General features: G+C 38.9%; 1 protein-coding gene across 1 annotated transcript in view; it reads left to right on the top strand.

Annotated features, from left to right (window-relative positions):
* Positions 1 to 4,961, top strand: part of LOC126278861 (luciferin sulfotransferase-like) — a 29,784-nt gene extending 24,823 nt beyond the window's left edge. Inside the window, exons 5-7 of the mRNA XM_049979135.1 lie at positions 1,831 to 1,925; positions 3,151 to 3,332; positions 4,778 to 4,961. Of these exons, the coding sequence (XP_049835092.1) occupies positions 1,831 to 1,925; positions 3,151 to 3,332; positions 4,778 to 4,961 (461 nt within the window). The remainder of the gene's footprint in view (positions 1 to 1,830; positions 1,926 to 3,150; positions 3,333 to 4,777) is intronic.
* The last annotated feature ends 12,472 nt before the right edge of the window (positions 4,962 to 17,433 follow it).

Here is a 17,433-nt window from a genome sequence, read left to right on the forward strand (position 1 = left end):
TCGTATAGATAATGTTGTGTGGAAACGAACTAAAGATCGCGATGTATTGGCAGAACACTTAGAAAATGCAACTTGTCTACTAAATAGATTGTCTACAAGGGCTTGTTCGTCCTCTTCTGAAACATTGCTGCATTATGTGAGATCCGCATCAGATAGGGTTGAGGGAGGACACAGAAAAATTCAATAGGGCAATTCGTTTTGAATTGTGACGAAACACGGGAGAGAGTGCCGTGGATACGGTATGCGAGTTGGGTTTGCAATCATGAAAACAAAGGCATTTTCCGTTCAGGCACGATCTTCTTATGAAATTTCAGTTCCCGGTTTCTCCTCCAAATGTGAAAATAATTTGTTGGCACCTTCCCGCCCCCCCCCCCTCCCCCGCCTCCATACGGAAGTAATAAATATTAAAAATAGCAAGTTATCCCTTTGTATCATTCCTTTATTGATGAAGCAATGCTAGCGCCCCAAGTGGGTGGCACGTAGTAACTTGATTCAAAGATTACATTTCTTTGCCCTAAGGACATTCGCGACTGTTTATCGTAGACTGTGGTAAAGGGCTTCCATCGACTTTATTTGTCGGTATGGCGAGAAAATTGCAAATGAGTACACATCAAATCATAACAGAAGAAATACCACTTGGACGACGAGTATTCCTGCCCTCAGATTCCCATGCAGTCCATCGTCGGATCTCTGTCGCATTCGGATACCCTACGAACCTGGATATTGCACGATTCGACCAGCGGGTCAAATAGAGACCATACAATAAGACCTCTTTCAATCTGTGTCAGGTGCTAGTAACGCTATCTCACACGAGTACTCGGCATCGCCATATCCAGTGTTCACTCAGCATCTGACGCTGATCAGTCTCCTTATATGCACTACCAGGTTTGGGAACACTACCAAACACGAAGGAAACTAATGAATTCTTGTGGCGTTCTAGCTGCCATAGATAGAAGTTACACTGACATCGGATCGTGTCTTCTGGGTGCTTAACTTTTTTGTTAGGCAATGTATTTAGAGAAGATTCCTTGTGAACAGAGAAAGGCCATGGAATATTGTCTCCCATTTTAAGAGTTTGTGTCGCAGCTTCCTTCACGGAGGGCGGCACGGTAGCACACGTCCTTTCTGCCGTGTATTACTTCTTCCATGCATGCGTAATTGGCTCGCCCTACCGATAGTGATGGTGGACGTGAGAGGGGGGAGGGGCGAGGGGGGGGGGGGAAAGGAGGGAGGGGATTTACAGTCAGTCATTCTTGCTCGCTCCGAAGACAGCTGAACTGTTTACAGCTTAAACAATAGCAGCAGACAAAGATTCATTACGGCTAGATCCCTATAGCTTTACGGATCAGGTAATACACCGTGAGAATATCACGAGTCACAACGAACAGAGAGTTCTCAGATAGAACTTTGAAGCTGTATCCTTTTATTTTGGACAGGAATACGGATGCTTGGGATTTAGGGTACCGTCGAAGAGGGATCCTAATGTACGAAATATAAGCTCGGATTAGATAAACATGGGGAAGGAAATCAGCCTTGCTCTTTTTAACAGAATGATTTGAGTACTTGGCTTAAGCGATTTAGGGAAACCAAGGAATACCTAAATCTGGATAACAAGACTTGGTTTTGAACCCCGATATTCCAGCATGAGAGTGCAGTCAGTATGGTAGCGACTGCACTTCTCTATTGGTCTGTTTTTCGCATGTCATTGACGTATTGTTCTCTGCAGACAAATCTGTAATTCAGTTTCCGTACGTTATACAAAAATATGAAATACCTAATGTACTTGCATCTCTCACCAAGTGTTTTAACTGGCGTCTTCTTGCTTTGCAGTACCTTTCACTCCGTTCTGGGATCACGTACTCGATTTCTGGAAACTGAGGAATGAACCAAATGTACTATTCAACACGTACGAAGAAATGAAGAAGGTAAGCGCTACGAATATCTAAAACAACAAATTCCCACTTGTGGGCATATTTCAAGCCATATCATTTAAATTCTGTCGAATACACGAATTCCATTTGTGAGTAGCAGATATCAAGTTGTCAGGAAACTGAGAATTATCATGTGATATGTACCATTTATTCATAGTCGTCTATGCTTGCAGCAACTAGATAGAACCTTACGACCGCTACCATTTCTTAACTGCTCTCCTTCGTTAAGGTCGTTGGCGACTGCATTGTTCGTAGTCAGAAGCAATGCCTGAAATCTGGTATTCTCGGCGCATTCTTGACACGGCGGATCTCGAAATACTGAACTGCCTAACGAGTTCCGAATTGGAATGACCTACACAACTAGCTCCTACCACCATTCCGCTCTTTTAATTTCCGTTGTGCGGCCATAATGACTTCGGAAATCTTTTCACATGAATCACCTCAGCACAAATGACAGCTCCGCCAAAGTAGTGCTATTTTACATCTTGTGTACGCGTTACTACCGTACCGCTTTCTCCATATGTGCGTAGTGATATTCCATGTGTTTGTCACCTCTGACGGAATTAGTACATGCTTATGAAATATTTACTGCTGATTCTGAGAGAAACCATACGGCGCCAATATATTTACCAATTTCTATGTTACACTGTAATGTCTGTCATTTTGTAATTTTGATACTTATATTCTGTGGACTGCGTTTCACTTGTTTGATGACCCGGTTGCTGTCCCTGAGGAAACTGTTTGGCAATGTAAGATGCTCTGTTTATATGTGGCACATTCAATAGAATTTCTCCACATATTTCCTCGAGTTTAGTCAATAAAAATGTTCCCCGTTAACTAACCAGGCCACTTCAGATATAACACACCCATGATCCATGCTGAAGACTTGTTAAGAGACGAACATAGTATATGTATCTAAAATTTCGCTGTCACTGTTGCTGCAGTGTGGCCTACAAAGAAATTTCTAGGAAATGACGTGGTAAACATCACACTGTACAGAGTAAATCTGTCACAACGAAACACATCACTAGTTAACAGACGTCACATAGGATGCCAAAGTCATCTGTGATTCTGAGCTGACACCGTAATATTACAGGTTTTCAGTTCAAAGTTGAGTAATATGAATTATAACCTTTAGTTTATGTATGCTAATTCGTTTCTGCATTTGCTTTGGAATATTTTGAGAACTTATTCTAACAGTTGTACCTCCCATTTCCAGGATCTTCCGAGGGTGATCAGGCGAACAGCGAAATTCATGGGAAAACAAGTGAGCGACGAGCAGATGGAACAACTCTGTGAGCACCTTAGCTTCTCCAACATGAAGAACAACCCCGCCGTCAACCAGCAAGCGAACATCACCAAAGTCAGGCATCAGAATGGCCTCGGCGAACTGCCGAAAAGGTATGTACTAACATTAGATCGTGCGAAATAAATTACTGTGTCGTATTCACTTTCGCTACGTTATAGTTCACTAAAACTATCTTCATCTTCACGCTGGACCATTTTGCTCACTGAGCTTCTGATCGAGTTGTACTCGTATCTATTAAGTGATACAAATCTGGAGGAGCATTTTTGATCTTTGTTGATAATTTCATGTCGTGTTCCCCAGGCTTCCACCTCATAGTCCTTGCTCCGTCTTGTATGTGAGCTGCCAGAACACTATTGCTCTTGGACTAAATGAAACTAAATATTAAGCTGAATGTTTATAATTATTAATAATAAATAATTATAATGTTATAATTATTAAATGTCAATAACTAATGATTATAATAATTAATTGAGGCATAAAAAATTAAGCGATATTTTTGATCAAATAGTGGCGTTCTAGTACTGTAGGTGACGATGCTCGATGCTCCTGGCAAACATTTGGTGATGTATGCAGTTGTACCGCGTTACTGACTAGGTGGGAGAGGATACTGATTGGAGTAGGAAGATGAATGGAGAAAGTGAGGTGGAGTAAATGATGTCTTAGGCCTTTATGAAATTGTAGAATTTAGGTGTACATCGTTAACAGTATAATTTTACGTTACAGGTTGAACACAATATATTAAGTGTTAAAGCCGGAGCCAGAATAACTCACAGCGTGTAACGTGCATAGACTGAATCCAACCAGAATGAGAACACAGGAGGACTTTCAGCAACTTTACACGTAACTTCAAATTATTTAGAAACCTTCTCTCGAGACAACTCTTCCAGAAAAATGTTTATCGCTTACTACATTTTCACTGTTTGAACAATAAAATTTCAGCTTCTGGAATGATGTTTCAATTCGTCGGTTCCGAACTGATAATTCCATTCGCAACATATTTTGCACACCATATGCGCATATCCAACGAATGTACCTGAAACATTTTACGACACTTAGCTCAAGAGACACGACTTCATGAACATTGCAAGCTTTCCTTACTACGGAGGTCAAATTTAGCAGGGTATATTCATCCAGTGTTTGGTAATGACACACTTAGCGATTTCCACCAAATATTAAACGTAATTACAAAAACTTTTCTGTACTCTTTCTCGTTTACAGGCCTACATAAAGGTTTTGCACTTTTAACATAAAATATTTGTAACATTACCTCTTTTTTAAGTAATAAGAGGCTTGAGGCTGTTTTATACGTGAGGGTTCTATTCCTTAAGAGGGTGGAAGGAGTTTCTTACTGGCTTATTTGTAACCAATGGCTCTTTATCTCAAAATAACGAATTTAAGGCCCTCCACGACCTGTAGAATGTTTTTCGTCCACCATCAGCGTGCATCGAGTGGTAGCAGCTCTGAACCATGCACCTGTATACTTATACGAGTATGTAGTGACGTTTGAGGCTTACTACGCCGTCCCGGTTGTTCTCAGAGAGCCAACTGAGGCGGAGAAAGCTGGTGCTGACCCCACCAAGTTCATGCGTCGCGGCGAGGCTGGTGGCTGGCGCACGGAGATGCCGGCCAACTACATCGAGAAGTTCGACCAGTGGACGCAGATGCATATCGAAGGCACGGGCTACCAGGTGGGCGTATCTGGAGGACACGACGACTTCTGAGGGGCCGTCCTCCATATCCTCACAATCTCTGCACAGCCCACATGATCGCTGGATTCGCGAAGATGAAAGAACTTCCTGGATGAACACGAAGACTTGTTACAACTAACAAACGCAAAGTTTTGAGTTGTGCTGAAGCTAGTTTACTAACAATGAATTATTTTTCTACAATATGTATCTAAATCTATTGTCTTCATACTTCAGCACGATCCTCCACTAATTCCTTGAGTAAGACCATAGAATATACGATTAAATTTTGTACCATACATATTTGTTATTGTCAAGACACAACCTCATTACATGCATATATGTATATTGCACATTATTGAACATCGTTACTGATAAAGTCGTAGTTTATGCAGCAATTCATATTAATAACATTTTCCTAACCTATCAAATACTGGGAGCATGTACCATTTGTCGTGGTGGAGAAGAAGAGGAAGCAGGAGCAAGACGAAACGCATGAAGACGTTAAAAGCAAAAGAAACTACTTGGATGTGTTGAGAGAGAGTAGGAATAAGCAGAGGACGGTTGTGATTATTAGGATGCTGATGATGATTATGATGATGAGAGGGGTGTTAAGGGTGATGGAGATGTTGTTCAGGACTGGCAGCTGGTCTCCATTGAATCGGCAAAAGATATCGACTACGTCCGCTGGAATAACCCAAATAAAATGATAGAGCGATTAGTTTTCTTGTTAGCTTTGAAAGTGGTAGGCATTTCTTGAAGAGGAGCTTCAATGGCCTTAAGTTCATAATGGCTGTGGAAAATGAAGTAAAATCTCAATTGCAGAGTGGTAAACTGCATGTGAGATTATTAATCTTACTTAGATTTGTGAAGTGATAAGATAAAAAACGATGAACTCATCCCATTGACTGGAGCGTTGCTAAGTTGTCGATTGAATCAAGACTGACTAAAATAATAATACTAGCAGCTAAATCTCCTTCACGAGTTTCGCTTTCACAGAGACTTTTGTTGGACAATTGTGGTTTGAGATATCAATAAGAACGTTTTGATGGTGGGAGGCATTTTGATCATATTGTTACGCTAAATGTATTCCAGGCATGGGAAGATATTTGAATGAATGGTGAACCATCTGAACAGCTTTTTGTGACTTAGTGATAATTTTGTGGGAATAAATTTGTTTACTTAGCTAATACTCGTCGCCAAGCGCATTTTAAGCTGTTAGTTAGATGAGTAGCAGTATCCATGTGTTTTTTGCAATCTTATAGAACGATTTTTATATATTTTGATGAATTTAATGTATGTTAGTAGGATGAAGCTGTGATCATCTACTAGCCTATAATTTATTTGAGTAGTGTCAATAAACAAGTTGTGTGTATTTGAATGAGGTACACATACAGTTCATTTGGAAAGATTTAATTTGAAGGTATATTGTGCAAAGTGTGATACTGTAGTCAAATTTTGGTCGCTGCCAAATGCCGCTTGGCTTAGAAGTTTTATCAGTAGTGCCAATATACAGGCAATGTGCATTTTTCTTAAATCTTACAGAAAAGCTAATTTACGAAAATAGTGCCATCTGTGTTTTGTACTCGAAATCTCTCGTATCTTAAGAAATACTAAAATTTTATTTTGCTGCAAAGTTCGAATTTTCGTTGGCATTCAGAGATCTATAATGATACTTGTGTTTTATGGTAAGCAACCTGCATGTGTTTTGTATTCAGTAAATGACAATTTTATTTTGGAGGGAAATATTTTATTTTCGAGATATCGACTTTTCATATCTGTATTGTTGTAACATCATCTTTGTCTTAATTTGTGTTTCATCAGTCTGTTGGTCTCTTGCCTATATTGTGTAGGATGATGGTATTGTTACATAGCATATTTTTATTAGGTGTTGGTGTTATTTAGTAGCTGATTAAAGGAAATACAGTTTTATAGAATCTTGTAGCCTTAGTTCTGATTGGTAAATACTGGAGTCTTTCTCGAAAGTTGTTATTGTACATAACATTGACTAGCTCCTATCATTTCCCACATAAAGAAATAATTACCAGTGTGTATCATCAATTATATTTCTCTAGTGTAGAACTTGATACATTAACATTGCTGCTCCCCCCCCTCCCCCCCCCCCCCCACTCCAACTGGCGCTTAATAAAGTAAAATATTGCTAAAAAATTGTAATGACCTTAGATGATGACAGTACATTCTATGGAAAACCAGTAACAATGACTGAAATGTCAACATCATTATTTTAGGCGTGAAGATACCATTAAATAACTTGACAAGCATTCTACGACAATTTAAATGTGCAAAGGTTTTGTTTGAAGGCCCATTGTGCATCACAACAAATTTAGGTCTAAAAACTGGATTAATTACATTCTTTCATTAGCTGGCAGCAATTCTTACTACATATTTGCTTAGCATGTTATTTGTAGCCATATGGGTTTAGGCACGGAAAATCATTCAAGCACGTACATAGAGAGTCCACAGCGATTTCGTAGGCATCAATTTGACGGATGTGTGTGTGTGTGTGTGTGTGTGTGTGTGTGTGTGTGTGTGTGTGTGTGAGTGTGCGCACGCGTAAAACAATATTATGACAATGGAAGTAAACATTGCATTTCTTTAGGTTGGACACAAATTTTTGCAGACACTGTGGTACTGGACAAGCGTTACAGAACAATTAGAACAATTTAGATATGGAGAACAATTTGAAAATCTGCTGTGCCTTACACCATGTGTGGTACAATAATCAAGCTATGAAAATTACCATCACTTGCAAATAACAAGCAACAGAAGCATTAAGCAGTAGTTGATTGTATTTTGCATTTTTAAATTTCGTAGAATACTAGTTAAAGCGAAACTTATCTGAGGTCATTACGTGTTTCTAATTCATTATTTACATTGTGTAAGTGAACACTGGTTTTTAACTGTCTACAGAGGTATGTTTTATACTGATTCTCGTATTCCATAACGAATGCTGTATAGCTTACAATTAACAAATATGAGGCGAAATTTACTGGTGAGACAGTACAGCATTTGACAAAAGCAAATTTTTATTGTGAAGAATAAAAACGGAGTTACCAGAGTACAACGTGTGAAACACAGAGGTGTGAGTGTGTGTGTTGAACATAATGACAATTAAAGGGAAATGTACACTATTTTTCGAAAATAGTTTACATTTTCGAACCTGGTGCCATTTTTATGCAATTCAGGTAACTGACTAACTCTTTTAAATGTAATGCTGAGATTCCCTGCAAAGGGAGATTTGGGAGGGGAGGAAAATGGGGGAGGGGTGTGAGCACAACTGAGCTAAGTTTTTAAATTTCTTCCACTGCCATCCTGCATTTTTTAAAATTTCTCATCACCACCATATTGTAAATTTTCCACAACCACCATTTGACATTTTTTTAAAATTTCCCACCACTGCCATCTTGCACTTTTTGATTTCGCACCACCGCCATCTTCAATTTTTCTGCAAGTGCAGCAACTTGCACTATGGCTGAAAGGCTCTATAGATATAATACTGTTGTGTTATGGCGATTTGCCTCGGTCATGTTCAGACCCCAGTTTAACATTCAGGGCTATTAAATAACTTCCGGGAATTCAGCCAGGTAACACTTTCAACGACCGCCGATATTTCGGCGGGAGAACACCCTGCCACTTGCAAGGCAAACTGCAACGGACATGCGGCGTACATGCAAATTTAATACCTCGGTTCTCAGACAGAAGCAGGAAAGATAACACACACACACACTGAACACTAGTGCCACCAAAGATGACCAAAGTCAAAGCTATCGATAGTGAGAATATGAATTCGCAGGTGAGGCAGCATTGACTCTGTCCCTCTGTTTTTGTCAAGGGAGAGAGCCGAATTCCAAACAGAGTTTAAACAGAAACCTCCATCCCTGTTAACGAGGTTCCTCGCTAATTTAATCTCAACTGCCTCCCTAATAACACTGTCCCAATAGCTGGACGTGCATGCCAATATCTCGGTGTTATTATATAACATGGGGTGACCAGTATCCAAGCAATGTTCGGCAATAGCAGATCTATTTGGCTGCTGTAATCGTGTGTGCCGTTTATGCTCAGTACATCGGTCCTCCACGGTTCTGATAGTTTGACCAATATACGCCATGCCGCAGCTACAAGGAATACGATATACACCCGCCTTACGCAGTCCAAGATCATCCTTAACGGAACTCAAAAGTGTTCTAATTTTAGATGGAGGTCGGAAAACATATTTCACATCGTATTTCCGTAAAATACGACCGATTTTGTTGGACGTGTTCCCTGCGTAAGGCAAAAAGACAGTAGACTTAGATGTTGACTCAGAATTATCATCTATCACCCGATGTACAGTTGGTCGATAGCGCAACGCACGTTCAATCTGTCTATCACTATAACCATTTTGACGAAATGCAATTTCAAGATGGGACAGCTCAGCTAGCAAAGTCTCAGCGTCAGAAAAGACATGTGCCCTGTGTACCAAGGTACGAAGCCGGATGGTGACAACTATTAGCTTGGAAGTACAAGTCTGTGTGAGTACGTTTCCTGTAGACTGCATGTCCCAATGATCCATCATCCTTCCTCCTAACCAACACGTCGAGAAAGGGAAGGCAACCATCCTCTTCCCCCTCCATCGTAAAACGAATGCTCGGGTGGATCGAGTTCGGATGTTCTAGAAAGACATTCAAATTCTCCCTAACATGTGGCCAAACAACGTAGTTTGCCTTGAAAATGGCAGGGTGTTCTCCCGCCGAAATATCGGCGGTCGCTGAAAGTGTTACCTGGCTGAATTCCCGGAAGTTATTTGAAAGTTGTATACGTCAGGAGAAACTCAGGTCTCACATTCAGGGCTATTGATACACAGTACCATGCAGCGGAGAACACAATGTGTGAAACGAGGAAACGAGAGGATTATGCGTACTGCCAAATCTGCCTGAGTCAGACACAAATAGTATGCATAAAAGAATTATAAATAAAACATACTCCATACTCCATGCCGGTAAGGACTTGCTTTGTTGATAGTAATAAACTGACGCAAATATGAGCACAACTGAGTTAACACGAAGGAAAGGAGAAGGGCAAGTAATGAGACATTTGTGTTACTCTGATTTTGGTGAGAGTAACGAATTCGATATGAGTCAGGTACAAACTGGATGTGTGGAAGAAAAATATCTAATTTTCAAGTCCTCTGGACTACTCATTAATCAATAATGGAAGTGTGCAACATGTAACATCCCTAGCCTCGGGTGACTTGGCCCTAATATTGCCGAATGTCACCTTTGACGCATAATGTAACTATGTAGAGAAATAGAACGTTGTTTCTGCAGAATCGGATAATTTGTGCCATTTAGAATGGCATAGTTTTTCCCCACCTCCATGGAGTGGTCACAAGCATGGGCAGCGGTAAGATGAGTCAGCTGTAACAAGTGGAACTAGCAACGTCTTCTAGAGACCACCGCCTCGCTGTGGTGGAAGCAGCGGATAAACCTGTGGCACATCGCCAGGGCCCACATTGTTGCAGTGGCTGATGTGTCCAGAACAGTGGGCTGGGTCTGAAGATGTTGTAGTGATCAGTTTCAGCACTGAGACGAGTAAGCAAGTTCTGAGCGAAGCTGAGAGTGAGGGTCTAGAGAAACAGGCATGCTTGTTACTACAGTCTATATGGAGTTTGGAACCAACAGGCTTGTGGAGAGGCTGGTCTATTTTCCCAGCGAGTCGACAGTGATTCCATTGGAACTGGGGAAAAGGGTTTCTGCGCACTAAGAGCAGCACTACTGAAATACTTTTTGTGGCTGCCAGTTTCACACTAGTTATTTTATCGCTGATATACTGCATTGAATGGTACATGAGAAGAGCGTTTGTTGAATTTTCTAGGGACAAATTCTGTGTAGAAGTCCATGGTTGTCATACGACAAAAAGCAAAATGCAAAAGCAAAATGTCATGTTAGGCAGCTCCATATGAAGTCACTGTAGCTTAACCAGTTTGGTAGTGACTCTCTTTTCATTACCTTATTCTTGAGTTACAATGGCAGTACATTTTTATAAACTTAAAACTGATATTAGAATGACAGATAAAAGGATTTGTAGTGGAATATTATTATTATATGAATAATCATACATCAGGTGCAGTACATAAACAGCTGTACTGTATTTTCCAAATAACTGCTTCTTTGTTGTTGTTGTGGTCTTCAGTCCTGAGACTGGTTTGATGCAGCTCTCCATGCTACTCTATCCTGTGCAAGCTTCTTCATCTCCCGATACGTACAGCAGCCTACATCCTTCTGAATCTGTTCTCTGTATTCATCTCTTGGTCTCCCTCTACGATTTTTACCCTCATCGCTGCCCTCCAATACTAAATAGGTGATCTTTTGATGTCTCAGAACATGTCCTACCAACCGATCCCTTCTCCTTGTCAGGTAGTGCCACAAACTCCTCTTCTCCCCAATCCTATTCAATACTTCTTCTGCTTCTTATATAACATAAATTCAACCTGTGTAGCATGCAGACATATGGGAGCAACAAAAAAACTTTGGTATACCATCCATAGATTTAGCATTCATGGAGTTAATACTAACAGCACCTGACTTCAGCACTAAGAATATGCATGAATTCACACATTGATCCAAGTTATTCACATGTACACTATGCTCATGCAGATAACACTGAAATGGCCCCATAGAAAAATTTATAAATTACTGTCCTGGTAAACCCCTTACGTTACTTGATTTTCAAACAGCTGAGCAAAACTGAACGTACTCAGACAATTCTCTCTTTACTTATTATGATCATCACTAAACTGACACACGATATTTTTAGCGCAATGCAATCTGACTTTCAAAAATCCCTATAAAAGAATGGCCCTGTCTGACAATAACCTATACCCTTCATGAATCACTTACCTCACAAAAATCTTCGTTACTCGAACTACTGCAATACAGTGAGCTCCACTACTGCCAGCTAAATAAAAGATCCTAACTACTGAAGGGACTAACCACTGTTATGCATAGTTAGCAAATGAAAGATTTTGATAAACAACAAACAATGTATTTACCTTAATAGTGTTCAAAAGTCATAATGTATATATATCAGACATCCAGTCTTACAAATTTACTGTCTCTGATGGACACACATCCAGATCATCCACTCTCAGAACTCCGCTATCTATCTCCAAACATCCACCACTGCTGCTGGCTCACCTCCAACTGCGCAATGCTACACGCTGTTAACAGCCAACTGCCCAACACTACAACAGCAAATTCCAACAATGCAAACCAGCCACAGACTTCACACAGAATATCCAGTGATTTTCATACAGAATGCTACGTGGCGTTACCAACATAAAAACCTAAACAGCCTACTTACATGTCCCCCATGCTCCCCACAATAAATTTTACCAATTGTTTTGGGCAGTGGCCAATACATACTTGAAAAAAATTATAATTACAGTTACAAAAAAACTAATGCACGCACTTACTGATACACTGTTCGTCAAAAGCAAAAATTGTTCTCATAAAGACAGTCCTGATCATTCATCACAGTATAATTTCATTGCACAAAGTCTGATCAGTAAAAGAAAATGCACACAGAAGTAGTGGATTTCCATGCTGCCTTGAAGAAGTAGTGTCCTTCCAACGGAAAGACAGTGCTGACTCTTGACATGCAGACAGATAATGGGCCACAACAGAGAAAACCCACACCAGAAACAGTCGAAGTTTTGAAGAATATTGGTAGGTAGGTCATCACAGAGAGGAGCCACTGTAGTCCTGTTAGAAACTATGGTATTGGTGGACCACCAGAGGTGCAGACCGACTGCAGTCGTTGTAGAGATGGCCAACAGCCATCTTTTTCGACTGCGCAGGTGCCCAATCACCATTGAAGAGTCTTACGGATAATATAGCAAGTCCATGAAGAACCACTTGTGCACTTACAGTTTTTTTTAAATGTCCTTAGAACTAGCAATGCTGTTAACCAGTCCCTTCCTGAGTTGTTAACACATGTGCAAAAACATTAACAGTCCCAACTTCTCACATATTGTGCATATACTATGACCAACAGAAAAAGTGTGAAGTGAAATGAAACTTAATTTGAAGAACTGGTGTCAATAAATTATAAATTTACAACATAAGAATACAATTACAAAGGTACAAAATACATAATTAAATAATATAATAGTACAGATAACATTTGTAGTAACACAGGCTTTACAAAATAATGGAAATAAACATATACATCAGTGTTACAGGAATTATGACATAAGTAAATATATAAAAGATCAGAATAGCTTTCGAAAATAATGTCTAAACATCTTAACAAAGTAAATAACATTATTAATGCAAATTATATTTGTGGATAAAAGTATTCCTCATCATAGTGAATGTAGCTTAGTATTAGAAAAATTCTACAACATAAATATTCTTAGCTGCACACATAAAGACAGGAAAAACACAAATACACATAGTGGAATAACACAAAAGGAAAGGACAGGGTTCGTTTTCAGTGTACCATCGGTACTGCACTCCAACCCAAATCTTCATTCCATAGATCTTTCCTCTTATTTCAACATTTGCTACAGCAAAAAAAAAAAAAAAAAAAAAAAAAAAAAAAAAAAAAAAAAACTTTCGGACCCTGTTGTCCCTAAACTCTACTGTTTTGTTCGTATCCTTTTTCAAAATAAATATTTGTCATTGTACAATACTCATTTTTCCCAAATCTTTTTCATATAACTTCTCAATGCATTCTTTCCCTATTCTTCATAGTTAGTTTCTTATATAGTCTACCCCCTCTTAAGGTAACTTCAATCCACTGAGCTCAGATATCTATACTAAGGGTCGAGGCAATGCAGCACCACATAACAAATTACTGCAAACAACAATGACAAAAAAATGCAAATTGGCAAAGCAAGCAGCAGTATGTCTAAATTGGTAAAGGAAATGCAATATTAGAACTAATATGAGCGAATGTGCAGCAAACAAGAAAAATAAATCAATAGTAAAATTCGCTTAACAGAGTAATACAAAGTGTAATTCAGTTGCACTGTGCCTGGCAAACAGCAGCAGCAAATGCAATAACTTATATCTAAACATGACAAACCCGCAAGCAGAAAAAATAGTACACTAAAGACAACAATGCAGATAAGGGAAATGTCTATTCACATCTTAATGTATATGGCATTAAAGTGATGCACCACAACAACTTATTCACAAAAGAAATTACCAAGTACTGGAAAATTATGTATGCAGTTACTGTTATTAGTCCCTTTTTATTGTTCTTTCCTTTCAAAGTACTCCTTTTTCGAAGAATGTGTATCATAAAATTATTATGTAATAGACCTGTTGACAGAAAGTGTTCACATTAGCTAATGCATTTAATTTTATTTTATAAAACCAACGCTGCAAAACAGCTGGAAACCAGATATCAAATGAAATAAGCAACTATGTAAAGGAAATCATAAAAACATCATTCAATAGCCATGTGGCATTTTGTAAGTCAGTAGAAATTCTCTGAACTCTCGTAGAAAAGCACTTGTCATAATCAGGTGTGTGGATGTAAGAATATTTCCCATCAATTCATAAGCATTTCAGTAAGTAGCACAAAGAACGAGCTTCACAGTATAATCATATGATTCCAAGTAATGAGCGTGTCGTATTTGCGATGCTTTCTACAGAGAAATGTCAATAGCGAGGGTAATGGCCTCCGTTTTTCTCCATCTGTGCCTCTGAAAGGCACACACTAATGGCTTTTTTTCCAGGTGACTGTCACTCAGATGGGCCTCCACAGCACACTACGTCAAGGTGATCTACCTTCTTTACTGAAATATTTACGGCAGCAGTTTCCACTACAGTTAGTCTCCTATAAAATAAAAAAATTCAAAGGTTGGAAATTTACTAAAGTGGGTAGAAACAAAATCTCATATATAAGAGCGTCCAAAAAATTTTCGTCGGAATTGTGATACATTTACGCATATACACACATTTCATAACTCTTAAAGTACCATTCTTGGTTTCCAAGATCCTTTTTCATAAATCAGAATCCCTAATCACTACTCATTATTACTTACCTTATTACACATGTACATATTCATAGACACTTCTTCAATATTTCATCATAATAAATACGTAGCATAATCAAATTCCTCATATAGCATCACCTTATTGATCATAAACATATCTCAACAGCATAATACACATCGTCGTCGTAATAACATCATAACACCTCAGTCAAATCGCAAAAAACGTCGTAGCTTTCTGCAATAATTTCAAAACCTACAAAAAATTCTCTGCTCATTTCAATAGTGTCTGCTACCTCAAACGTACTTTAAAAATCATGGTCCCATACCGAATACATCATTCAAAGCTCTCATAGAATCACAGTGGTTCTGAAAAAATATGAAAAGGTCACAAAGTATAGACAAAATACAATTTCGTATGTGTAAAGTTATCCAACTGTGTAATTACGCGAACATCTGTCACTGATGTAGAATAAAAATGTTTGTCTCTCTCAGTGAAATGATCAAATAGCTGTGTAGTTATGTGTTAGAGAAATATGGTACCAATGTGTAAAGTTGTATAAGCAAATACTATATTAGCTAGGGCTCTTAGTGCTTTCCAAACACATGGAACACAAAGTGGGTGTGTACCCCCGGAGGATTAATGTAATTATACTCTCAGGTGTTACAGATTACAGAAATGGAATGAAATGTATCACAGAAAACCTTAAGTATCTTTGTAATTCAAAAATCTTTAAACGTAAATGTTTTAAGTACAAAATTTATCACTCAAATTCGTGTTCTATAGCGCTTCACTGTGCGTCTTGTTGTAAGATAATCTCTACCATTACTTAATTGTAAAAAATGTGCCAAGTGTCGTAATTATCGTCGTCCGTAAGCAAAGTTCTCTAGAATTCAATGTACTTACCTCGTAATAAACAAAAGTGAAATGCTATGCGTATAGATATCGTAGTTACTACGTGCATTACCGTAATCAAGAAAGTTCTGTACCGTAACGTATTGTTGTGCTACGAGAAAGGCTGTTTCATTGTAGCTATACCACAAAAGTTACTACTAACACATGTTTCCAGAAGAGTTCAGAAAAACTGTGCAGATGTAAAACAGATACACTGCAAAAGCAACAATGTAAATTCTGTCACACATTATTAGCGTCGTGATATAGTAGTGTAGATTGTCAAATAAACTAACCACTGTATCATCTGGTATCTCTAACAAAGCACTTTAAATCCATAATGCAATTTCAAGTAAACCAAAATGTTGCATTAAAATGTCATTAGCAGTATATGTTCTAAGTATGTAAGCCTTATAGTCGTTACGTAATCGTGCAGCTAACAAGTAAGAATGTACACACACAATAACACCGTGTCCTCTGTTCACTATAATAATGCATTTGTAATTACCGTCTAAATATGTTCCCTGTATAGTTAACTTTAAAACATTGTTGCATGTTAACAGATTCTAAGTCTGACAAAGCATACTGGTAACAAGAGGTGAAAAATTGTATAGCAAATACTAAGTTAAAAAGCAGATTATCTCTGAATAAACGGTTTTACATGTGATATGTGGTGCAATCCTTTACTCTTCCTAGTACTCAGAGTTTCAACTTGAACGCAGTTATCATGCAGTAAACTTCAGTAAAAAATACTGGAATTTTTCTCAAGGTCAGCGTCTTTGTTATTTTTCTCTGAGCCAGCCGGCGCACGCGGCTGCCTGCAGTGCGAGTCATTGTCTGTCTCTTTGTTGGCGCGCGCCGTTATTGGGATTAGGAGACCTAACTTCTACAAATTCACCTTGTCGAGAGGGCCCTGCCCTGTTTGAATCCCGCCAGTTTTGATGCAATTCAGGCCTGTCGTTACGATTATATCATCTATCGTCATGTCGGTAGATTCCATAATTTCTTTCTTGTCGGTCACGTGGTGGAGAATTTCTCCTTGAATCGTAACTGCGCGCTCAACTGTTGCGTCTGAAGTTATTCTGTCTCCCTTCATAATAATTGTTTTGGTTCCCATATCCTCTGTTTCTATGGTTATCTCTGTCATATTCATTACTACGGAAATGCGATCCTTCTCTGTAACTATTATTATGCCAACGGTTGTCATACGGGTGGTTTCTGTTTCGGTCACGATTTGCATTGTAAGAATAGCCTTGTCGTGTACAGTTATTATTTCTGGCATCGCGGTACTGTGACGGATGTGACCTGTAACTGTTGTGTTCCTGTTTTCGCGTCCCGCGATTGTCAGTGTCAATTTCCAATTTTTGTAAGAGTCCCTGAAAATCTTCAGTGTCGTCTTTGCAACGTCCTGCCAAAATAATATGTCGTCAATGTTCACGCAATTTGATTAAGCAAATGCGGATGAGTTCTGAGGGGCTGTATGGGTTTGACAGGTACTGATTCTTGTGCAAAATGTCATCAAAATATTTCACAAGACTGGAAAATTCAGATTGTTCGAAACATTTCATCATTACGATGCTATGTGTTACTCGGTCTTGTGTAGCTTGAGA

Source organism: Schistocerca gregaria, chromosome 6, assembly GCF_023897955.1.
Source record: "Schistocerca gregaria isolate iqSchGreg1 chromosome 6, iqSchGreg1.2, whole genome shotgun sequence".
Taxonomy (NCBI): Eukaryota; Metazoa; Arthropoda; class Insecta; order Orthoptera; family Acrididae; genus Schistocerca; species Schistocerca gregaria.